The 26,437-nt window shown below is 45.9% G+C and overlaps 1 protein-coding gene across 1 annotated transcript in view; it reads right to left on the bottom strand.

Moving 5' to 3' along the window:
• ATP13A5 (ATPase 13A5) overlaps nt 1–10,360 on the bottom strand; it is a 113,143-nt gene extending 102,783 nt beyond the window's left edge. The window contains exon 1 of the mRNA XM_027848829.1: nt 10,298–10,360. Within this exon, the coding sequence (XP_027704630.1) occupies nt 10,298–10,360 (63 nt within the window). The remainder of the gene's footprint in view (nt 1–10,297) is intronic.
• Nucleotides 10,361–26,437: the final 16,077 nt, after the last annotated feature.

The following is a 26,437-nucleotide window of genomic DNA, read 5'->3' on the forward strand; positions in this document are numbered from 1 at the left end:
CCTCACTTGATCCTTCCATCCCCAGTGTCTATTATCTGATATCTCCCTTGACTTTTGTGACTAAACATCTACAATAGGAGCTTCCTTTGTGTTCACTGTCTTCTAACCTTTCTACAATCGAGCTTCCCACCCCACCATTTAAATAAAACTGTTCTCTCTCAAATTAAAAATGATCTTTTCATTGTTGTTTCAGTTGTGTTCAGCTCTTCGTGACCCCACTTGGGGTTTTCTTGGCAAAGATACTGGAGTGATTTGTCATTTCCTTCTCCAGCTTATTTTACAGATGAAGAAACTGAGTTAAGTGACTTGGGTCACACAGTAAATTTTTGAGGTCACATTTGAACTCAGGTCTTCTTGACTCTAAGCCTAGTGCTCCATCCACTGAGCCACCCAGCTGCCTCTCCTCAATAGTAATAAGAAACTTAGAAAGGGGAGGGTTTTAAAAGAATGGCAATGAGTTTGGGTTTGAACATGTTGTTTCAGATGGCTATGGAACATCTATTTTGGGAATTCTGAGAGTCAATTAGACATGTGAAACTGAAGGTCACTAGAGAGGTTTGTTTGTTTTTATTTTTTTCAATACACACAAAAATTCTTAACATTTTTTTTTAAATTTTGAGTTCCAAATTCTCTCCCTCTCTTCCCACTTCATTGAGATGTAGGTTATACATGGCAGTCATGTGAAACATATTTCCATATTAGTCATATTGTGAAAGAAACTACAGACAGCTCCCCCCAAGAAAAATAAAGTTTAAAAAAAAGTCTGCTTGGATCTGCATTCAGACTCCATAAGATCTCCCTCTGGAGGTGGCCTGCACCTTTTCATCATGAGTCCTTGGAAATTGCCTTACATCATTGTATTGCTGGGAATAGCTAAGTCATTCATAGCTAAGCATCATTACAATATTGCTGTTACTCTGTACAACGATCTCTTGGTTCTGCTCACTTCAATCTACATTAATTCACACAGGTCTTCCTAGGTTTTTCTGAAACCATGCTGCTTATCGTTTGTTACAGCACAATAATGTTCCATCCCAGTCATAGACCACAAATTGTTTGGCCATTTCCTAATTGGTGGGTATCTCCTCGATTTCCAATTCTTTGTCACCACAAAAAGAACTATTACAAATATTTGTGTACATGTAGGTCCTTTTCCTTTTTTTATCTCTTTGGGATAGAGACCTAGTAATGGCATTACTGGGTCAAAGAGTATGCATAGTTTGATAACCCTTTGGCCACAGTTCCAAATTGCTCTCCAGAATGGTTGGATCAGTTCACAATTCCACTAACAATGCATCAGTGTCCCAATTTTTCCATATCTCTTCCAACATTTGTCATTTTCTCTTTCTGTTATGTTAGCCAATCTGTTAGGTGTGATGTGGTACCTCAGAGTTGTATTAATTTGCATTTCTCTAATCAATAGTGATTCAGAGCTTTTTTTCATATGACTATAGATTGCTTTGATTTCTTCTTCTGGAAACTGCCTCTTCATATTCATAGATCATTTATCAATTGGAAAATGACTCATATTCTTATCAAATTGACTCTGCTCTCTGTATATTTGAGAAATAAGGCCTTTATTAAAGAAATTTTCCTCTAGTTTTCTACTTTCCTTCTAATTTTGTTTGTTCAAAAACATTTTTCACTTAATGTCCATTTTACATTCCATAATACTCTCTACCTCTTGTTTGGTCAAAATTCTTCCCGTATTCATAGATCTGACAGATAAACTATTCCATGTTCTCCTAATTTGCTTATGTCATCCTTTATTTATAAATCACATATCTGCTTTGACTTTGTCTTGGTATATGGTATAAGCTCTTGGTCTATACCTAGTTTTTGCCAAACTGCTTTCCAGTTTTCCCAGCAGGTTTTTGTCCCAAAAGTTTGGATCTTTGGGTTTATCAAACACTAGATTACTATGGTCATTTACTACTATATATTATATACCTAATCTCTTCCATTGATCCACCATTCTTCTTATCCAGCAGCAGATCATTCTGATGATTACCACTTTATTTACCAGTTTGGCATCTGGTACAGCTAGGCCACTTCATGTTTTGTCGTTTTCTCACTGATTCCTTTCATATCCTTAACTTTTTGCTCTTCTGGATGAATTTTCCTATCATTTATTCTAGCTCTATAAAATGATTTTTGGATAGTTTGATTGGCGAGGTACTGAATAGATTAATGTAGGTGGAATTGTCATTTTTGTTATATTGCTTGGCCTACCTATGGGTAATTATTATTTTCCAATTATTTAGATCTGACTTTATTTGTGTGCAAAATCTTTTGTAGTTGTGTCCGTACAGTTCCTGAATTTGTCTTGGCAGGTAAAATCCCAGGTATTTTATACTGTCATCATCTCCCTGATGTTGTGGTCCTCTTTGAGAACAAAGGACAAACCATACACGTAATATTGTCTATAGTTATTTTATTTTGTTGTTTTTTTGGTGAGGTGATAGGGGTTAAGTGACCTGCCCAGGGTCACACAGCTAGTAAGTGTTAAATGTCTGAAGCTGGATTTGAACTCAGGTCCTCCTGACTCCAGGCTCTATTCACTGCGCCTCCTAGCTGTCCCTGTCTGTAGTTATTTTAAGTGGAATTTCTCTTTCTACCTCTTGCTACTGGATTTTGTTGGTAATTTATAGAAATGCTGATGATGTATGTGGGTTTATTTTGTATCTTGCAACTTTGCTAAAGTTGTTAATTATTTCAACTGATTTTTTAGTGGATTCTCTAGGATTCTCTAAGTATACCATCTTATCGTCTGTAAAGAGTGATAGCTTTGTTTCTTCTTTGCCTATTCTAATTCTTTCAATTTCTTTTTCTTCTCTTACTGCTAAAGCTAACATTTCTAGTACAATGTTGGGTAATAGTAGTGATAATGGACTCAGAAGAAGTTAAAACTGCATAAATATATCTGGGAGTCATCAGCATAATCATGATAATTATGTTCTTGGGAGATGATGAGATCTCTAAGTGAAATGGTATTAAGGGAGAAGAGAAGAGAAGAGGGCTCAGGACAGAGCCCTGAAGGACATTATTAAATGTTTTACTAGAAGTAGAATGCAAAGGCAAAGGGAAGCTATATTGCCTTGAGGCAGGAAAACACACATACTCTTCAGCACGACATTTTCTCTCTGTGTGTTACTGTGGCCTCTGCTTTAAAACAAAAAAACAAAATTGATGCTTTTTGATTTTATACCAATCATTTGGACCTTCCAACCCTTCCCCCCTAGAATTAAAAAAAAAAATCAATTAACACAGCAACTGCTTCTGGCACTAGATGGAATACCCTGTCCCCTATAGATTCTGATCTTTCTATAGAAAGGAAGGAAACATGTTCTACCTTCTCTTCTCCTTGCTATTTTCCAAATCTGTCAACTTCTCTCCCATCTCTAAGCCTTTGCCCAGGAAGGCCCCTGTGCCTGGCATGCATTCCCTCCTCTCCTCCACTTCTTACAAGGCCTTAAAGGTATAGCTTATATGCCACCTCCTATAGGATGACTGCTCTGATTTTCCCTAATTATTAGTGTTCTGTCTCTCCTCAATTAATCAATATTTATTAAGTGCCTACCATCTGCCAGGCACTGTGCTAAGCACTGGGAATACAAAAAGAGGCAAAAAAATAGTCCCTGACCTCAAGGAGCTTATGATCTGATGGAGGAGACAAACGGAATAAGTAGGGACCGATTGACAGAGGGAAGGCACTGGAATTGAGAGGATTTAGGGAAGGTTTCCTGTGGAAGGTGAGGTGTTACTAGGGACTTAAAAAGGGAAGACCCAAAGCGTCTTCCTCTAAAATTAGTAGCTTGAGATAAGACAAGAGTTTCAAAAGGAACATTAATTCCCTGGTGCTGCTGGTCTCCATTTTGTACAGCACATTGAGCCAATATGGCAGCCTTCCATGTTCATTAATTGCTATTAGGAGACATGAATAGGTGAGAAATCAATGAACTCTTTACTAGGGACCAGGGAGGTCCCTAAGTCAGAGATGAGGAGGCAACGTGTCCCAGGCACCGAGGACGGCTGGAGAGAATGACCAGAACCAGAGATGGAGGGTCCTGTTCATGGAATGGCCAGGAGGCTGCTGTCCCTTAATCGGGCATGGCCTTGCTCTGCTTATCCATTTCTTTAGTTGTGTCCCTAATAGACCACGAGATCCTTGGCAGCTGGGTGTATCTGCAGTCCAGCACAAAGCACAATGCCTGGCCCCTAGGAAATCCTTCAGAAACATTTGTAGAATCAACTTAGATAGCTAGATGTGAACTTGTTCTGTAAGAGCGAACAAACCAAGAGATGTTTTGCTTTTTCTTGTGAATACAGAGGTAGGTTCACCTACCAACAGCCTTGGGAGCAGTCTGCTTTTCCCAGAGATCACATGCTAATGATGACATGTGTAGATGGGGCATTGCTTTCTGACTTTCACAAGCCCATGAGGTGCACAGCGTCATCAGGCCCACCTTGTAGATGAAGAAACTGAGCCTCGGAGCGGTAGAGTGACTGGTCTCAGGGCACATAACAAGTAAGGAGAGCTGAGTCCTGCACCCGGGTCCATTTTTCTATGACACACTCCTTCCCTAAGAATTTAAGACGTATTGAGTGAGAAGGCAAACCCCGAACCCCTTGAATTTAAACACCAAAGGGATGTCTCCTCCTCCCTTCTGAGGAGCTGAAACCCACCAGGTTGGGACACTTGCTTAGTGGGGGTCCCATCCCCAAATATTCCGTCACAGCTCTGCCCTTTGCTTTATCTCCCTGAATTTTCCAAACCAGGCACATCACACAGCCCCGGGGACACTCAGTCGTTGCAAGGCTGACCCCACCTTTTCTAATCCCCAATTCTCCCATGCTCAACACTTTCTCAAGGGCTCTCTTCCTGTTGCAATGCAATGTTGTATCCAGCTACAATGTGTCAAAAATGCTTCCCTCCCTCCACATCCCCGTGCCCACTGCTAGTTTGGGAGCAGCCTCTGGAATAGGATTTCAGTCCCTGGAATTCTCCTCTTCCTATTCTCTCTCTGTTCTGCTCCCCCTCCCATTTAGAATCCCTCTCAGAGCTGGGGCCGACGTGAGAAGTCCCCTAATGCAGCTCCCTCCAGATTCATGAATCCTCTCTCCAGCATCCCTGACAAGTTTGCACCAAGTCTGATTAAGGGCTTATCAGTGATGAGATTGAATCCAGAATCTGATTAAGGATTTAACAGTGATGGGAAGCTCACTCCTTCATGTGGAAGCCCTTTGCAATTTGGGACCATTCAATTATCAGAAAGGCCTTTCTTGTGTTGAACCTAAATCTTCCTTTGGTCTGTTGATCACAGTTACGACCTCCAGCTACATGATAAAAGTCAAATTTCTCTTCCACTAGATAAACGTTGAGATTATAACTGTTAGAAAGCAGAATGAATGAGAGAGAACACGTTCACCAAATGAAATGGGCTGCCGCAGGAGCTGGTAAGCTTCCCTTCCTTGGGGGTCTTCAAGCCGACTCTGGGTATGTTATAACTGGGACTTCCTTCATACGTGGCTTGCCCTCTCTGACTGCCCCCTTATAATGGCGATAACTAAGGCCTCCCACAAAAATGAAGTACCTTGAGGTTCCCAGAGTCTCCAGGCTAAAGGGACCCAACCCTCAGTTGCCAGCCTGGCCAGGTACTGGGAGCTGACCGAGAAGCCCATCTATGATCCAGCCTCTGCTTAGAGACTGCCAATGAGGAGGAGCCCACCATCCCCTGGCAGCCCATCCCACTTGGGGACAGTCCTCATCATCAAGAGGTTATTCCTGACCTCCAGCTTAAATTGGCCTCAGGGGTCAAGCAGAATGTGGCCACATAAGGCAGACGGCCAAGGGTAGGAGCAATAGCACTGGCTTCAGAGTCAGGAGAACTGAGTTCAAGTGCTAGTTGTGACTCTTAATACCAGGGCTTAGTTATCTCACCATCAAAAAAATGAGAGGGGTGGACCCAATGCCCTTCGAGGCACCTTGCAGCTCTAAATCTGTGACCTTGTACCCAGTTCCCCTCTCCCCTGGCAGCCTTTCAAGCCCCTGAACACAAAAATCATGTCAGCATCACACAGTGGATAGAAAACTAAACTTGGAGGCAGGAAGACTTGAGTTCAAACTCTTTTTATGATACTCTCTACACGACAGACCTTGAACTAGGCAATTAACTGAGCTTCCTCTGAAAACTGGGGCTGAAGGGAAATGAAGAAAGGGCCTTCAATGCCTTTGCCAACTCCAATTCTACGCTCCCATGATCTTGTGCGGCCCAAACTCAACACCCACAGTTCCTCCTAAGGACAGAAGAAGGCAGGAGGCGCTCCCCAGCCACTGGATGACCTCCAGTCTGTCCATGCAGGGAAAATGTTTCTGAAGAAGTGATTTTCTCACAGAAATGCTAGGAAAGAAGAGGGGCAAGGGTTGTTGCTGTTTGTTTGGGTTTTTTACATCTGAGGAGACTGACGCACAGAAAGGTTACATAGCTGACTCATGGTCACCCAGCGATAAAGTGTCAGAGCTCGGCTTCCACGTCCTGCTTCCTAGGAAACTTCCTTTCCACATGCAAACCCCTCCAAAGTATCCTTCCTGAGTTACTCTCCAGCCTCTTCTGGGAGATTTTTCGTGAAAGAGAACCCACGACCTTACAAGAAAGTCCATTCCATTTTTGGACATTTTTTTCTGACAAGGAGGTGAAATCTGCCTTCCACCAATTAGTCTTAATTCCAACATCTTAGGCAAAACAGATTTCTAAATTGAGTCCACCTTCTGCATGGCATCCCTTCAAAGATCATGTTTCCCCGTTATCTTCTTGAGGCTCAAGCTTCTTTCACCACTCCTTGCAGAGCCAGGGTCCGAGATCCTGCCTGATTGAGATGAGCCTGGTTGCCTTTATCTGGACATATGCCAGTTTCTCAATATCTCTTTCACTCTGGCTCCTGGACTTAGTCTCACAGTCTTTCAGGGGAGTACAAGTGGTTCCAAATCTGAACCCAGCACTTCAACAAAGGCAAACTCAGACTCACGCAGTTCACTCAGGGTAAGCTTGTGGTCCCCTACAGCCCTGAGATCTTTTTTTTTTTTTCCATGAACACTGTTGAAAAGTCAGGCCTCACATCCATCCTGCTGTTGGGTAATATGATTATTACTACTTAACCTTAGTGTCCTGGTGCATTTCATGTTGTTGATTTCAGTCCAGCCTGACAAGCTATGGCAAGATGGCTGCGCATCACCTCCACACTCAGTAGCTGTATCTTCTCTGACCTCAAGGGAAAGAAGGCTGGGGCAGGAGTCGGAAGCCCTCGATTGAAATGCCGGTTCTGCCAGGTGTTACCTGCATGACCTCGGGCAAGGCGCTTGCTTCCTCTGAGCCCTGAAATGCTTAGAGAGAGGCCTTTCAGGTTTCCTTCTGGCTCAAAATCTATGACCTTGTTACAAAAATGTGGGCTCGGGCTAAATACCCGTCTTTGGGGCACTGTAATCTCCATCTTGTCTTACGTGAACACTTAACTGTATAGATATTTTTGTTTCTCATGTTGTTGTTTAATGGGGAGGGAGTTGTATGTCCCAGTGGGTGTTCTAGTGATCCTAGATTCAACAGTGTTCATGGAAAAAACCATCTGACCCTTAGGATCTTTGAGTACTCAAAGTGAATCCCAATATACTGTGTTTACCCATATAATGGGTGCTCACAGATAATGGTGGATTGTTCCCCATTTGGAAAAAAAAAAACTAAGTCTAGACTCTCTCACCTCCTGGTCGGTGACCCTCACTTCATCAATGGCTAAACCAGTCTCTTCTGATTAGAGTTTCACCACCTTCAGAACTTTTCACAAACACCTCATCTGAATTGCATGGCCAAACGAGGCGGGGAGGCTGATGCCGGCGGAGGCACAGACCTGCTCCTTGCGGTAGAGACATTGAAAAGGCCGCGGTCCCCTGAGCACTCTTAGACTGATTCTCTGCTTATTCCATCCCTGTGGGTGTGGAGTTCAGGACAGGGAGATGGAGTGACACTTCCCTTCCTCAGTCCCTCCGAGGACTGTCTCCCTACCTGCGCCTTCTCCCCTGCCTCCAGGCTTCTGGTGGTCCTCACCGACTTCCCAACTACGGGGTCCTTGCCCACTTAGGTCTGGACCAATAAGTCCTTCTTACGTGCACCGGAGAAATGTTTGTCTGAATTAAATTGAATGGAAATGTTCCATTCGGGCGGGGGGCATCACTGAGGGTCCCTAAAAGATGGTACCAGATTTGTGGTTTTTCTCACCAGTGCTTATTAGCCCTCCAAACTCTCAGACACCAGACAGAAGACCATGAACTTTATGTGTGTGTATGTCCTGAACTCTGCAGGGTAGGCCAGGGAAAGAGGCACCAAGGAACAAGAAAAAGTAGGAAAAAGCTGGCAATCCAAGCTTTGAAGAAGAAAAGCCTTCCCTCCTTTGCAGTCCCAGGTGGAGGTGGCAAAAAGTAACCAGGGCCAGCAGCTGGCAAGAACCCTCCTGGGCTCCCAGAGGCAGTCTTGTTTCCTTGTAACCCTTCCAGAAGCAAACGCTGGATGTGAAGACTCATAGAATCCTCCTCTGCCTCAGTTTGCCCCTCTGAATAGGGAGATAAAAGTAGTGGCCCATGAAAAGCTTTACTGAGGCAGCCCAAAGCCATTCGTAGTCCTGAATGAGGGCCAATGACTGTCATAAGCCCGATGATAACACCACATATTGAATAGAGAGTTCAGAACATAAGGGATGAAAAAAGAAGCCCTTATTAGGCACCTAGGACAGCTGGGTGGCGCAGTAGATAGAGAGATGGGCTTAAAGTCAGGAAGACTGATCTGGCTTCAGATACTTCCTAGCTGTGTGAACCTGGCCAAGTCACTTCACCCTGTTTTCCTCAATTTCTTCATCCATAAAATGAGCTGGAGAAGGAAAAGGCAAACCAAACTAGTATCTTTGCCAAGAAAACTCCAAATGGCTTCATGAAGAGTCTTACGCAACTGAAATGACTGAACAACAAAAATTAGGCACCTACTATGTGCCCAAAACTCTGTTGTCTATAATATAGATAGCATATATAGATATGCATCCAGGCCCCTTCCAGGAAGGAACAGGTAGGATTTTTTTACTGCTGGGGAAATGACTCTAGGTTCCCGCATCAACAGTCTTCTCACTCACCCATATTCTCTCTTTGAAAACCTTTTCCCCACCTGCTTTTTCCCTAAGACTACGTTACACCAGATTTGTTGGGGGAGAGGGGGGAGGATTAGGGACACATAGAAGAGTTGTGAAAAGGGGGCCATGAAAGATAATTGCTCTTTCATTCGCATTAAAAATGTCTGATCCCCAGGGACCAGCCTGTCAACGTGTGGGTACCCCGACGTTTTTAATAAACTCCTCTTAATTCTTTTTAAGAAAAAAGCCTACTAGCGATTTGGCTCGGTCTTCACAAAGACACTCAGTTCTTACAAAAGTCCTGCTCTCCTTTGGCCAAGAAGCCTGGGAATCCTGAGCCGTTGAGATTATCCTGACAAAAGAGAAGCAAGTAAGGGGATTGGGGGAGTGAGAAGTAGAGGGATTATCTAGCTGAACCTCCTTGTTTTATGTGGAAAGAAACTGAGGCTCAGAGAGGAGGGATGCCCAACCCCAGATGACCGGCCAGTTTGGACTCCTGGCACCCCGGGTGGGGCACCGGCTGCTATGCCCTGCTGATCTAAGTAATGAATGGCTTTGATTCTCCACTGGCTCCGCGTGACATCAAACAGCCAACGTAATTTATAAACACAAAGATGGAGGGAGCCCGACACAAAATAAAAACAACAGTCGCGGAGGATGATTATTGTCCTTTGCCAAAGTCTGCCGCTCACAGCCTAGTTCAAATGAAAAGGGGGAAAGGAGACTCTCCAATGCCCTAGAAGGCACTTTCCCATTATCCTTCAGCGCTGGCCCCAGGATTGTGGATTTAGAGCTAGCAGGGACCGTAGAGGTCATTTGTCCACCCCCTGGTTTCACAGAGGACCAGCTCGAGGTCACCCATCAGAGAAACATGTTCTATACACATGCGATAGACATCCAAGGTAGGCAAGAGCTCAGGTCCTCTGGCTCTACAGCCAGGGGTTGGGCTGTGTCTGCACTGCCCTGTCCCCTAAAATGACCCGCCTTGAAGCTGACCTCCCAGGCAATGCTTCCCACAGCCCTGCAGGAGCCTGGGAAGCTTCAGTCACATCCAGGCCTCTCAAATACCTCCAGGAGGCTGAGCAGCTTCCTTCCCCCAGACGTCGGCTCTGCCCTGGGAAGGGCCACATACCAGTTCGTTGTCTTCTCCTGGGTTAAGCAGGGCCCAGTGGCCTCTCTTGTGGTTCTCCTCCATGCGGATGCCCTCCTGTCGCTTGCCAAGGTCTGCTCCCAACTAATCCTTCAGGGAGCACCTGGCCAGGGCCAGCTGGAAGGCTGAGCACCAAATACTTTTTATCCTGTCTGTGCAATGACGTTTAAATCTGCCACCACACCCCTTCCTTATTGGACCAACAAAAGGGAGCAGGGGAGGCCAAGCCTGCCTTGATTTCTCTCCCTCAGCTTTGGCTGCTGAGCCAACTTAGGGAGGCAGACACAAGAGCAGTGGTTGGACAGAAAAGCATAATCACTTAATTTCCCATCAACAAACACTGGAACTGAGCCAAGCACACCAGGAGCAGAGAAGATCCCTCTTGAAGAAGCTGAGCCGGAGAGATTAACAAGGAAGGAAGGTTCAGAGACTTGGGGAAAAGGGACAAGCCCATTGCCTAGGGTGGGAGTAGGGGGAGTCAGAGGAATGTGGAAATGGCTCTTGTCACTGACAGGAAGATGGGGTTTGAGGCTGAAAGGAAGGAGAGGCTCCGGTGAAAAGTGGAGGTCAAACAGAAGCAGAGGGGAGAGCAGCAGCTACAGCAAAGCCCTCAGCATCCCAGGACGGACAGACTTGGGCAGAACCTACACCAACAGGGGGCTCACCCCTCCCTTATTCTCTCCAGAAAATTCACGGACTCTCAGATTTGGAAAAGTCTGGAGAATCCCCTTGATCACTCAACCAACAAGTGATCACCTAGTCTTTGTTTCAAGCCCTCCTTAACTTCTCTGGGTCTCAGTTTCCTCATCTGTCAAATGAGGCAGCTGAACCAGATGACCTATCACTATGGTGGAAATGTGAAGGGCAACTGGGTGGTCCAAAAGAGCAAAGCATGAACCCAAATCCCTCATTTAAGAGAAGGAATGGGATTTCTATGGCATGGACATTTCTGGGAGAAAGAAGGAAGGAAGGAGGGAGGGAGGGAGGGAGGGAGGGAGGAATTGAATTTTATGCATATGGAATAAATCTTGAATACTGATTCAGCTATTCGGGGAAGTCACTTTGAGTTATACTAAAAAAAAAAACACTAAAGTGTTCATACCTTTTGCCCCTCTGCTAGATGTTCCACACACACTCCACACATATATATATAATATATATAATATTATATATATATTATATATATATATATATGTAATATGTATATATATATGCAGAGAGAGAGAAGCAGAGAACTTTTTTGAACTGAGGTAAAGTGAGGTAAAAGCCACCATGGAAAAATACACGTAATTATGACTGTGTAAACTAAAAAAATCACAATGAAACTTAATACTGAGCGGTTATGAAGCCTAGCTGAACCCCAGGGGAGAGTTTAGAAAATTCACCTCCTTCCCCTCCCAACAAGAGTGGCGGACACCAGGTGTGGAACATTGCCAATTTTGGAAGACATAAGAGTTGTGTTGGGTTTTTTTCCTGAACTTTTTTTTTTTTCATTTTAAAATCTTTGTTACATGGAACAATTTGTTGAGTGAAGGGGACAGGGGGAAGAAATATATTTTAGAAATAAATGTGATAAAAACAAAAAGTATGAATTTTGGAAACTTTAAACAAATATATTTTTTTTAAATATTGGATTGTAACCTAGCTTTTCCCAGGAGAACCAGGGTAACCAAACCACAGAGAAACGAACAACCCCAAGGCCCGTGCAAACAGCATGTTCCCCTAGGTCATTGGCTCTGTTTCCTTTCTTCTTGGAGAGACTTCCTCCCAAAGGTTTGTGGGCTTATTTGGAGGTGGAGGAAGCTGGAAAACATCAGCCCATACACACCTCCAAGCTCCTTCAAGACTTCTTGATTCTATTCCTCTGGCCTGACAAATGTCATTTGGTTTTGATTCAGCGAACACTTCTTGACAAATGCCCCAACAAACCTCCTTACAAATCACATTCCCCCAAAGACCTGACAATCTCAGCAGTTACCAGGAAGGAGCAGCTGCCTTCTACCTCTGGTCATGGAGGGCTGACTTTTCCCAGCGCCCTGCTATGACTACATTTTCATAACAATTGGCACTGGTAGATCCAAGGAGGAAGAAGAGAGGGCTTTCTGTCAGGAGAGAATGCCCTAAAAGCTGGAAGTTTGATCATCTGAAAGCCAGCAGAAAGTGGGCCAAGAAAGAACGAAAGAAAGCCCACTGGGCATCTAGTGGCAAACGCTGCCTCTGACAAGCCACCATTTTAAGTGAAGTTATTGGCACAGGTTAAGGTGTGAGATGAGGACAAGGTTTCAATCCACACCTTTGAACATGGAAACCAAACCACTCTTTCCCTCTTGTTGAAAGGGTATAAACAGGGAGGGTGAGGGAGTGACCAAGGTAGACCTGGCCAACCTGCCCACTCAGGGACATTCCAGCAGTTTACAAAGGGGAAGAACTATCCAACTCTCCACTGGCTCACTAGGTCTATGCTGAAAGTCTTTCCTCAACAGGTCCACCATTTGTTGGGAGCAACTTGAGGGCCTGGCACACAGTAGGCACTTAATAAATACTCATTGACTGACTGACTCTTCAGGGGCAGCAGCCCCGACTCTGGATGAACTGCCTATGGTCCACCCTTCCATACACACCATCCATCCTTCCCTTGTTCATCCTGACTCTGCGAGGAGAAGCTAAATCTCCAGGTAACCAGCCATGCATGATGCCCTGAGCCAGCCCAATGCTGCTTCCTCTTTAAGAGCTGTGGTCTCTGGAATGTTGGTGCCCCAGAATTAAACCACCAGGAGTCTCATTTCATGGATTTGTTGACCGAGACAAGAGCCAGCAACACCTAAGAGGATTATACCCATTCCCACAGGTGAGGCCCCAGATCGGTGGTTTCATGTTTGAGAAGCAGCCCTGGTTGCTATTTTCCTGGGTTGGAAATGGCCTGCCACTGATTGTTCTGAGCCGTTCCCAGGCCAGAGTAAAGGGATCTCACTCAGGTGTGAGGCCCAGGATGGATTTGGCAACCAGACTTGGGAACCTACAACTCTCAGATGGAACTGGCCCAGAGTCTCCTTGAGGTCTGTCATTCAGCACCCAGTCCCCGGTGGACCTAAAAGAAGGGGAGCCTGGAAGCTCATTGTTTTAACCTTGGAGAAGGGCAGCTTCAGAGATCCCTGGAATGAAGCTTTTGGGGTGCTCCAAGAGAGCCATGTGCATACACAATGAAAGAGGAGGAAGGATAGGGGAAGGAGGAGCCAAGGGAGGGGAAAGGAGACCATGGTGGAGGGGAGAGTATGGGGTCTTCAGCATAGGAGTGCACCTAGGAACTCTACAGAACCAAGTTAGGGAGAAGCAGGATAATTGAGGGGGGCGCATGCTGGAGATGGAGTCAAAAGGATGGGTCTGGGTTCAAAACCTGGCTCCACTCCTCACTATCTCTATGACATTAGACAAGAGACTTGATTTCCCCATGCATCGGTTTCCTTTATTTGAAGTAAGGAGATTGAGCGGCTATACACAGTGAGTCAGAGAATTGGCGTTCAAGGTCCACCTTTGAGAGCCTAAGGAAGTGGCTGAATGCCTCCGTGCCTCAGTGTCTTCCATTTGTAAAATGGCGGAGTTGAATGTGATGACCTCTAAGGTCCTCATTCTCTCTGAGTGTGTAATTTAGAGTTCTGGGATGTTCACAATATCTTAGTCCCACATCAGAATGGGATTTGGAAGGGAGCTCTCTTAGTGTACCCCGAACCCCTCTATGATGAAGGTGCCAGGTATTCGAAGTCTGGTGGTAAGCTCAATTAGAAATGGGAGGTCCCCTACTAATGCAAACATAAGGACACCAGCTGGCTGCATATTGACTTAGTTTAGAATGCAATATTATCTATGCTTCCTTGTATTTTTATTTTCTTCAATATTTCTCTATTACAAATGGTGTGGTGGCAGCTGAGAATGTGGCGGAGGCAGACTGGCCTTCGGGTTGTGTTTCATGCCCTGATCCAGGTGACGTCAGCTTTGTTGGTAGAGTTGCCATTCCAGTTTATCTGCTCTCTGGAACTCAGCCCCCACCAGAGATATTGACGTGGGTCTCACTCCTCAGCCTCCAGCCTCAAAGGATGAGCATTGCTGAGTTTTAGGCTGGAAGAGGACCTTGGAGGTTCCCCCTCATTTTACAGAAGGGGAAACTGAGGGCCATAGAGATGAAGAAACTTGGCCAAGGTCACAAAACTAGTCAGTGAAGGAACCCAGATCTCAGCCCAGATCCTCTGACATGGTGGCCTTTCCCCTCTACCTGCAACTCTGAAGGCCTGTTTTTTGATGTATCTCTAAGCAGTTCAACACACAGAGCGGGAGAAGAGGAAGTGTGTCTATGCCTGGCAGGACCTAAAACCCCTCAGCTGCCTGGCACCTATGGCAAGGACCTGGGCCTCCTGGAGTCACGAGGGAAGGAGCCAGGAGAAGGAGGGATGGGTGTCCCACCTCTAACCAATGTCCTGACTGACCCGGCAGCCTCCTCCTGGGGCCAAGGTGACTGGCTCTGTGATGCTTCTCTGCTGCCTGGCCTTCAGTTTCCTCCCTGGTAGCACCTAGCATGCCAGGTACCTGCCCCATCCTCATGACAGGTGGCCCCTTTGCAAACTCACTGCACTTAGTTCCTTTTCTAAAGAAGGGATCGGCTCCAGACCCCACAAGGCAGGTTCTCCTGTCAACACCGAGCCCTATCAGGGCACTACTAACAGTCAGAGGACCCAGGTTCAAGACCCATCTCTCCCATTAATTTGATGTGTGATCCTGAGAAAATTAGCTCACCTCTGTGGTCCTAGGTATCCTATCAAACGAATGTGTTGGGCCAGAGGACAGGATTAAGATTTAGAGTCATGTCTTCCCCACCCTCCATTTTCCAGATGAGGAAACCAAGTGTCTTACCAAAGGCCTGGGTAGGGAGTCAAACAACTGGGATTTGGACCCAGGTCTTTGAACTCAATCCCAACATTTCCATTGTACCACACTGCCTCCCTGTGATCCCTATGTCCTTTCGGCTTTAAAATCTGACCCCCATATAGTCCTTTCTGCCTGGCACAGCCCAGAAAGTTGTTGAGCTTTTGCCTCGGTCTCCAGCAGGCAGCTGTGGGACACTGGGCATCTTCCAGTCACAGTGTGACCACTATGTGAGTGGACACAGGACGTGCAGGAGAAATCCTGGGAAGGTAGAAACCTCAAGAATTGGTTCTGGATTAGATAGACTGGGTAAGTGTGAGTGAGGAACGTAGGACAGCACCTAGGCTGGGGACCTGGGGAACTGGAAGCAGGGTGACATCCTGGAAGGCAGTCACAAAGGTCGAGAACGGGGAAGCTCCCAGGGAAAATCCCACGTCTCCTGTCTGTGACGTGTTGAGTTTTCGATGCCTCTGGGAAAGCCAGATCGAGATATCCAACAGATAACGAATGTTGTTGGACCGGACCTCAGGGAAACTGAGTGACCGGTTGGGCGATTGTGGAGAGATTCATGGATTGGGAGTCTTCTCAAAACTTGTTCAACTTGAAGACTTGATGATTCTCCAGTCAGCATGCCATGCCCAAGAAGGAGCCATGGCCCGGTACCTACTGGCGAGAAACAACAGAGACTTGATGTAAACACCCATGGAAAGGTCATTTCATTTTTAATAGTAAAATCTACCTTTTATCACCTAATTTTCCTTTTCCTTACATTATTAAAACATAGGAACTGATGGGCAGAACTGCCATCATTTAGACATCTCTCTACCTGGTTCTATTGCTCTTATCACAAAGGAATGCTTTAAAAGAAAGAGTATACAGAATCCATGGAACCCCAAAGTAGAAACTGTGACATCTGGAGCAGACCCTCAAAATTTCTAGCAGAATTTCTCTTTTAAAATATTTTTTCCAATTTCATGCGAAAATAATTCTTAAAATTTGCTTTTTGAAATTTGGGGTTCTTGATTCTCTCCCTGTCCTCCCCCCTTCCAGAGACAACAAGCAATTTGATAAAGGTTATACATGGGCAGTCACTCAAAACTTATTTCTATATTAGTCACGTTGTGGATGAAAACACAGACCAAACAGAACAAAACAAAATGAGAAGAAGAAAAAAAGTAATGAAAAAGTCTGCATTCAGAGTCCATCAGTTCTTTCTCTGGATGTGGACAGCAGTTTTCATAAGTTCTTGGGAACTGTCTTGGATCATTGTATTGCTGAGAAGAGCTAAGTCATTCACAATTGATCATCACATCTAGCAGAATTTCTAATGAGATTAAAACTCAGCCCCGTGTCTGGAACATAGCAGGTGCTTAATAAATGTTTAATGAATTGTATTGAATTAAATTGAACTTTTTGGTCTATTAGATGACAATTGACAGCCAATGGGACCAAGTCTGTAAAATCACAAGAGCTATGATTAAGGTGTTTACCTAATCTAGAGACAGGAAGATAAGTGGGCACTCCTGGAATCTTTAAAGAGGTGAACTGAGGACAAAGGAAAAGGGAATCCCTTGTGTCATGGACAAGATAGGGAATGCAGTCCCCCCAGAAAACATAGCATAAAAATCTAGGTTAAAAAGGTTTGATAATTAGAGTTAACAAACAAGCAAATATTATTTTATTTGATCTTCATAATGCTTCTGGGAGGCAGGTGCTTTGAACTCAATCCCAACATTTCCATTGTACCCCACTGCCTCCCTGTGATCCCTGTGTCCTTTTGGCTTTGGTCACTCAGTTCCCCTGAGGTCCAGTCCAACAACATTCGTCATCTGTTGGATATCTCGATCTGGCTTTCCCAGAGGCATCAAAAACTCAACACGTCACAGACGGGAGACATGAGAGTTTCCCTGGGAGTTTCCCCCTTCTCGACCTTTGTGACTGCCTTCCAGGATGTCACCCTGATTCCAGTTCCCCAGGTCCCCAGCCTAGGTGCTGTCCTAAGTTCCTCATTCATACTTACCCAGTCTATCTATCCCCATTTGGCAAATGAGAAAACTGAGATGAGAGAGGGTGGCACTAAAGAAGTGTCTGAGGCAATATTCCAACTCAGATCTTCCACACTCTTCCATGGCGCCCCCTAGTGACCTCAATAAAGTTTAGATCCAGTCATGATGAGAGATCCATAGGAGCTGAGTAAGGAGAACTAGGATCTGGTGGGGGTGGGGTTTGTCTAATTTTTTGGTTTATTTTATTAAGATGGCATCGGGGACAGGAGAAATGCTGGGCGTGGAGATAGAAAACTTGTCCCTCCCATTAATTAGCCATGTGACCACGTGCAAACACTTCACCTCTTTAGCCACAGTCTCTTCATAAAATGGTGACGATAATCCACATGCTGCCTCTTTCACAGAGTGAATGGAAGGACGTGCTGTCTACGGGTGAGTTGCTGCTGTTGAGGCTTCTGTGCTATGCTCTGACATCACACATCCCTTGGTGACATTTGGATGGCTAAGTGGGTCATGAGCTTGAGCCAACATGGCGGGTCTTCTGACCAAAGAGGACAGCAGTCTCATTCTCCCTCATCTTCCTTGATTAGATTGAATGATCCCAAGAGAGCTGCTGTGGCCTAGAGAAGATCAGGGCCTTCCTGGTCTCTCATTTCCCAAGGCAGTCTGAGTGAGGGCATAAGGATTTGGTTTGCCTGAATAGGCCAGGAGTTTGCAGACCAAACTGGACCATACCAGCTCCCACCTAAAGAAGGTGCAGACACCTAAAACGACCCCAGATCTAAAGCAGCTTCTCTGGGCCTTTTAGACCAAGCCAAGCCAATCCAAGGAGCACCTATTATATACAGTAGATGTTCTAGGTGCTAGAGATAGAAGGACAAAAATAAAATGGTCCCTGCCCTCAGGGAGCTTACATTCTACTGGGGGGATCAAAAACCAAAGAGGATCCTGGTTCTCTGGTTCCAAGTCACATGAATGAGTGTCACAGGGACATGCTAATCTAGGACCACCTCACCAGGACTGAGACAATGGGACCCACCTTCAAAGAGCTTATACTCTACTTGGAGATCCAAGACCAAACATATTGTTGACTTTCTGGGGCTGCATCATACAACGAGATCTAAGGGACCATCTTAGTCTAGGGTCAGAATCCCAGAAAGACCATCTTTCAAAAATGAGTCCCAATGTTTGGGGCGATGCCTCAGAGCCTTAATCTGTAGGACAATCACCAGCAAACACCTCCCAGCACAGGAGAATGGAGATATGGTTCCAAAGAATTCATCATCCTGTGCATCATCCTTGACTCACCCAAGCCAAGGATCTCCAGGTAAGATCCATGTGCAAAGTCCAGTTGGCCTTCATGTTCAGACCTTCATTCAGGACTCCTTCCTAAGGGTCACTTTACAAGAGTCATTCTATTGATTACCACACCCATACCCTTGGAGAACCTGAAAAAATCTTGAGAAGGAAAAATTTCAGGGCAGAAAAATCAAAGTTAAATTGAGGCCACAAGGGACAGAGATTTCACATAATTGAATAACTTAGAACTGAGTCATCCTCTATTCCAAACCCTTCACTTTCCAAATGAGAGCGACAAGGCTTAAAATTGGGAAAAGACTTAGTCATCAGTCAGACACTGTCAGAGTCAGGGCCCTGACCTTGGGGTTCCTGGATCTAAGGGCCATGGGCTCTAGCCCTTCCTTTCACTGTAGTTCCTTATTTCAGCCCAGACTGCTGCAATTGGGGGTCTAGAAAGGTGCTTGGAGATCACCTAGTCTGGCCCAGCTGGACACCCTGGTTGTACAGGACCCTGAAGTTCAGAGAGGGAAAGGCCTGGGTGAAGGTAACACAATCAGGGACAGCGGATGCGAGCCCAGCTCTTTCATTCTTCATGAGAACACAAGTCAATCACGCGCAGCTAAGGGAACGGTCTAAGCACAAAGAAGGTGTAGACCAGGGACCCTCAATGCCCATGGACAATAGGCTACAAGATGTCACGCAGCCTGTGTGGGCTTTGGGACGAGGGAGTATCTCAGCAGACTGACTCGGTGTTGGGAAAAGACACAGGCCTGCTCTAGGAAAGTATTTCAGTGGCCATTGATTCCAATATCCTTGCTTTATAGATGGGGAAACTGAGGCCCAGAAAGGCTAATAAGAAAAATAGTGAGTACTTAGGCGGTGTATTAAAGTTTCCAAAACCCTTTCAGTGTGCCCTGTCATTTGGTCCTCACCACAATTCTGTGACGTACGTGCCATTATTACCCTTATTATGCTCATGAGGTTACGAGGCATTGAGTGATATGCATGGGTAGTGGAATCAAATTCAGGTCTTTGGCCCCTGGTCTACTCTGCCTCTACATACCTAATCTCATCAGAGGCTTTTTGTGACTGACTTGACCAAGCATTGACCTAGTGCCCTCTCCACACATTTCACAGTGATACAAAGATACCTGCAATGAGCATGCAACCTAGAGGGATAAGACATGTATTCATGAACTACATAACAACTGATACAAGTCAAAATGTGATCTTTATGCAGGAGAAGTTAGCCAGTAATGTCTGAAAGCTTGGGGAGAGCAGAATCAGTCCTAGCTGACAACAGTCATGGAGGACTCCCTGGAGGAGGTGGCACTTAATCTAGCAAGCAGACTTAGTAGTGGGGGGTGGGGTGGGGGGAAGTTTCTGTCTTACTCATGGGAGGCAACATGGGCAATCTCAAAGAGGTAAAATGACGCAGGCTGCCATCATACGAGTGGTGAGAGCCAGCACAGTTGGCCACCCACCCACCCTTGTCTCAGCCGCCTACCTGCCATGCCACTGACCATGCCATCCCACTCCTCCTTCTGCTCCTAGCTCTGAGCACTGTAACCTAACATGACCGTGACTTCTCCAGAAGCCGAGCCGGGCCATCTTCTTAGGCTCTTTTCACCATCCCTGTTACTTCCCAACCAAGATATCCCTCCTAGGCTATCATTCCCTTCTACGTGTCCTTTTCCTCATTAGATTGCAAGGTGCTTGAGTGTAGGAACTGTATTCATTTTTGCATTTGTACCCTGCAGTGACTGGGGCATAGTAAGCTCTTAAGAAATATTGTTTTCAGTTATTTATTTATTCACGCATTCATTTGTGCAATTGGAGCATAATAATTTGGGTGTGAAACAAATTGGTTCTAAATGAATCTGGGAAAGTAGGTTGGAGTCATGTTTCAGAAGACCTCAGGTTCCAGAAGGAGTTGTAATCTTCCTTACAGACAATGGGGCACCGTACAAGATGTTTGGGCAGGGGAACCATGTGAGCAGCCCTGATCTTTAGGAAGATTGCTCAAAGAGCAGCATGAAGGAGGGATGGAGGGAGAAGATGATGTAGGGAAGCCATGGGGAGTCTATCGCCACGTTCTGGAGGAGGCATAATAAACAACTGAGTGAAAACTTAAAACAACCATGAAATTATAATCCTATGATCCTACTTTACTTGAGAGGGAACTCCCCTTAGAGAGTCCATTTTTGTGTTTCCACCATTGCTCAAAGAGGAAACTGGGGAGCAGGCAAATACTATTTGGGTGGAGTGAGGGAAACTGGACCTTGCCAACTCACGGATGTGTCTGGCTCCGACATGGTCATCTGAACTGTATCAGGTCTCTGTTTTTATTGCATTCCTGACAAAGGATGGGTTCTGGCACAAGATGACGCTGTCCTCTGGTTTCGAGTAATCTCCATTATCCTATTACCCAATGTTTCTAAATGTCCTAGTTCGGTTCATGCCTTGCCTGACTTTTTTACGGTCGTTACCTGTCAATCAGAACACAATTGTCTTCAGCCTCGATAAAATCAAAGGAGGTCATTGATTTCAGGTAAGTTTATACGGTTTCCTACCCTGTGCTGTCCTGGACCAACTTGGGCTTTTTATATAAACTGCTGCCTTCATGCCTTGATTTCAGTGGCTTGGAAGAAGATCCTGTTGGCTCTCCAAATTTCCCTCTCCTCTATTGACTGAAGACTCAAATTCTACCAGAGATTCACCCTGTGGGGCAGAAATCACTTAACACGCTAGCACTGGTACCCAAATGAGGAGATGGTAAAACGACCAGGAAGAGTTTATCAGTTCCATTATGGTTATGGGCTACCAAAGTTAGAAGGGACCCCAGATGCCATCTCAGCAGAAGCTCTACAGTGGGTGCACAGAAAGATAGTCAAAACAAGGGAATCTATGGGGCAGTATAGACCGTCTGGGGCATCCTTATTCAAATTCCCACTCTCCCAGATGAGTTTCATGTACTCGGACCAAGGCTACAGCTCCCTTCCCCCAATGTTTTTGAGTTGAGAATCATTTAGTCAGTCAGCCTTAAGCAGCTTATAGAAAGAGGTATTTGCTAAGGCAATACAGTAAGAACAGTGGATATCAAAGTACATAGAGTCATGGGGCAGCTAGGTGGCGCAGTGGATAGAGCATTGGCTTTGGAGTCAGGAGGACCCGAGTTCAAATCCAACCTCAGAGACATAACACTCACTCACTGTGTGACTCTGGGCAAGTCACTTAACCCCAATTGCCTCACCAAAAAACAAAAAATACAAATAAGTTCAAGGGAATATGGGCTCAAACTTAGAAAATACATATTTTGATGGGAGGAGGTAAAAAGAGGGAGGTGAGCCCATTGTGACGCAGCAGGGCAGCTTTGGGGAGGATGGTTACTTGGGTGGCTCTCCTTGGCTAGCCCCTGTTTGTGATCCATCCCTTGCCCTGTGTTTCCTGGAGAAGAATGGCATGTATTGGATGATACTAGAAGCTGCTTGGAGGACCAACAGGGCTGAAGAGGAGTCACAGGACCAAAGGCGAAGTCACAATGGGGAAGGGAAAAGAATGAGGATTTGTAGAGCACCTACTATGTGTCAGGCACTATGCTAAGAGCTTTTTAACAAATATTATCTCATTTGATCTTCACAACAACCCTGAGAGGTAGCTGCTGTTTATTATCCCCCTTTTACAGTTGAGGAAACCAAGGCAAACAGAGGTTAAGTGACTTACCCAAGGTCACCCAGCTAGTAAGTGTCCAGTAAGACTGGATTTGAACTCAGGTCTTCCTGACTCCAGGCCCAGTGTTCTATCCGCTGAACCACCTACCTGCCTGCCACAATGTCACAGTGACACAAGGACTGAGTGACAGCTATCCTTGACATTCTGAGCCTTTCCTTACTCTCAGAAATACCTTCACCACAAGTCCAAGGACTCTGGCAGTCAGGTGTCATAGGACCCTGACAATACAATTTTTCTGTCAGTATTGAGTTCCAAATAAATTTCTCCCTAACTCATTAGCAGGAAGGACTTCAAAGGTGGCAGAGGAGGGGAGGGGCCCTATTATCTCTCGGACAAGAGCTGTTTTGAGTTGCCAACATTGAGAGATAATTAGGTTTGGATGTAAAGGCAGAGACCATCTAATCCACGCCCTCTCATTCCACTGTCACCTCCCAGTTCATACTCCTTCCCCTGCATCCCTAACTAGAGCTCCTCTAATTCTGGCAAAAGCAGAAGGAGTTTCTTGACTCCTCGGGTCATTAAGGATGTGGGGAACAGCCCAGAACACATATTCCTTCAGCACACAAAGGTTGCAAGCCATCAGGGCAGATCTCTTACTAGGGAGGGAACAGGATAATTAGGTGGAACTTTAGTTTCATTTATGTCATGGGTTATGCTGTGATCTAACACAGGATTATCCTCCCTCCCCTCCAGTGGAATGAGTATGGAAGATTTTCCTTCCCAGTATTGCAAAGGCTGACCTTGAGTAAGTCACCCTACCCTGCTAGGCCCCATCAGTAAGACCAAAGGGTTTGACAAAATGCTCTTTGAACTCCCTTCCAGATCTAACATTCTGTGACTTCATGCAGAAGTTGGGTTGTTGGAGGCCCTCAGATGGGTGCACAAACTCCTTGACTGATGCTTCTTGTGAATGCTCTGCCCTATCTCTTCAGGGACGGGCACCTCCAACAGCCAGGCGTTAGCTTTAGGTTGGAATGTTTGTCACCCATCATTTATACATCAGTGTGAATGATCCTTTTTTAAGAATAGAATTGGACTGCAAAAGGCCACCAGGGTCTTAATGACAGTGGGAAGCAGGCACAAAGGGAACAGTAGAGAAATAAGCTTTGCTGGTCGTAACTGGGCTCCTCATCCGTGGTCGTGTCAATATATTAGGAGATCCCCTGTTTTCCAGAGCTCAGGCCCAGCGAGCAGGCTGAGCCCTGAGCTTGGCATAACAATAATCCTTCAGGCTCTGGAGGATCTCACCCTCTGGCAAAATCACAGAATTATCGTATTGCTTTGACCAGCACCGGGTGTCCTCTGAGCTCCGACAAGCACCTGCAATGCCGGTGCTCCAGGCATGAAGCCCTGCCGTGAATCAAACTCGTCACATCGCTGCTGTTACCCCTCGTTGTCAGGGCTACAGCTCACTGAGCAACCCCTGGTGTAAGTGTTGAGATCTCCCCCACTGCCTTGGATCCCCCACAAGGGGCAGAGCCTGCACACGCGTGCAGATCCCCTCCCTGCTTGCGAGCTGTTTCCCTCACTTTGAAAGTAAGGTCCTGTTTGATTTCTGACTCCCCCGTCTCTGGCCCGCTCTGTGCAGCTCGGCCATCCACAGCTTAGAGGCCGGTTTGGTCCGGCTGACAGTAGCATGCCTACCCTCCACAATCAGGTGTGTCAGAAAGGGAATACGATCCCCATGACGCTGACCTTTGTTCATTCAATCAATCAATAAGCATTTGTTGGGCTCGCTGCGTGCCCGGGTACGGCGCTCTCCAGATGGCAAACTCAGAGAAGGGTCCATATAACAGTGGAGTGCCCCTGTCTCTGGGAGGGAGGTGGGGGTAGGAATTTGGATGCCAGTCCAGCTTTCTGGGGAGAAGAGACTTCCCCTTCCCAGACAGCATGAGTAATTAGGACGATGCAGGTCCAATGAGTGAAGATGTGACTTCAGTCCTCCCCAGAGGCTTTCTCCTCTTTGTTGTTAACTTGTTTCAGTTGTGTCCAGTTCCTTGTGACCCATTTGGGGTTTTCTTGGCAGCGATGACGGAGTGGTTTGCCGTTCCCTTCTCCAGCTCATTTTACGGTTAAGGAAACTGAGGCAAACAAGGTGAAGTGACTTGTCCAGAGTCACACAGCTAGTAAGTATCCAAGGTCAGGTTTGAACTCGGGTCTTCCTGACTCCAGGCCTGGCACTCTATCCACTGAACCAAACAGCTGCCCCTTCTCCTGTCAGGCCAGTCCAAACCACAGGGTAGCACAGTAAGCTTGGAGGAGTCTGTAACCACCTAGGGGCACTAAAGCCGAATATTTGTTTCCTTTTTTAGCGGCCTATTGGGAGGCCTTTATCATCGTGTGGGGTTGCTGAGGATCAGAACAGCCACTGGCCTGTGTCCAAAGACTATAATAAGCTGGTTGCTTGCCGGGACTGCAGACCCCTGGGAGGACTGGGCATGTGCAGCCAATCTGGGCGGGGGTGAAAGGAGCCCAGGAGACCCAACTTGGTGAGAGGCACCCCAACAGAAGCTGGCCTAGGAAGCTCAGAGACCAGTCCATTCTCAGAGGAGGTTAACCACAGGCTGGATGTTCCCAGGAGACCCACAGGCTCTCTACAATGGGCCATTATCTATGGGCCACACCCCTTCCCACAGGTTTGTTAACTCAGCCCAGCCCTGATAATCACTCGCTAATACCCAGCACACTTGAATTTTCTTCTCCGGAAAAGAAGCTTTGGGACTTGGGGGGTTTTCTGTTTTTTCGATCAGTAGTAAGATTTTATCAGTGTGGGAAGCATGTGTCCTCACCCCATTGTACATTGCCCCCTCCTCAACCCTTAGATAAACAGTTCACCTGCCACTTGCTGATTTTTCAGAGTTCTTTGGGGCACAGACCATGAGGTGACTGGCCCAGAGTCACCCAACTAGTTTGAGACACAGATAGAAAAATGAAACCCAGGACCCTGGAATGCTAAGGATTGGTTTATGTGGGTTTATTTTATTGCCTGCAACTTTGCTAAAGTTGTTTATTATTTCAAGTAGTTTTTCACTTGATTCTCTAGGATTCTCTAAGTATATCATCATATCATCTGCAAAGAGTAATAACTTTGTTTCTTCTTTGCCTATTCTGATACCTTCAACTTCTTTTTTCTTCTTTCATTACTAAAGCTAATGTTTCCAGTACGATATTGAACAACAGTGGTGATAATGGACATCCTTGTTTCACCCCCGATCTTACTGGAAATGCTTCTAGCTTGTCCCCATTGCATATGATGCTTGCTGAAGGTTGTAGGTAGATGCTACTTATGATTTTAAGGAAAATTCCATTTATTCCTACGCTTTCTGGTGTTTTTAATAGGAATGAGTGTAGTATTTTGTCGAAAGCTTTTTCTGCATCTATTGAGATGATCATGTGGTTTCCGTTAGTTTTGTTGTTGATATGATCGATAATGCTGATAGTTTTCCTAATATTGAACCAGGCCTGCACGGAATGCTAAGAATTGGATGAAATGAGATAAGGTCAATAGCTGAGCTCTGAGAACTCTGTGAGTGTGGCCAGGGCACCATGAGAGGGATGCAGACGTCTATGGTGGAGAAGGGAGGATGGGGAATGGGGTGGGGCTCAAACCCTGGCTTTCAATCTCTTCTTGTGGGGGCCTGGCCCTCCATGAAACTTCCCACAGTCTCCTCACCGCGAGTTCCCCCTGTTCTTCCCAGTTCCCCTCAAAGTGTTGTAGTGAATTGTAAGCTCCCCGAGGGCAGGAACTGCTTCTATCCACTGCATTGAGCACAGTGCTTGGCCCTCAGAGCAGGCACTTCACAGATGATCTTTAGCTTTATGTGGCTATTTGGGGATGGGGTAGAGAGAGCGCCATAGCCTTCCTTAAGCATCAAACTGTGGTTGGTCTTGTTCTGCATATGGCAGGAAGGAAGGCTGAGGCTCAAAGTCAGGGACTGAGTAAGTCTGCTCAAGAGATGGTGTCTGGTCACTGTGAGCAGAGAGATTGGATCATCCCCAACAATCATCATAGATGGGCATGGGTTTAGAGCTAAAAGAAGAAAGGAAAAAAGAAAGAAGGAAGGAAAAAGGGAGGGAGGGAAGGGAGGAAGGAAGGGAGGGAGGAAGGGAGGGAAGGAGGGAGGAAAGAGAGAAGGAAGGAAGGAAGGTAGGAAAGAGGGAGGGAGGGAAG

This window comes from Vombatus ursinus, unplaced genomic scaffold (assembly GCF_900497805.2).
Source record: "Vombatus ursinus unplaced genomic scaffold, bare-nosed wombat genome assembly UNPS02006874.1, whole genome shotgun sequence".
Classification (NCBI taxonomy): Eukaryota; Metazoa; Chordata; class Mammalia; order Diprotodontia; family Vombatidae; genus Vombatus; species Vombatus ursinus.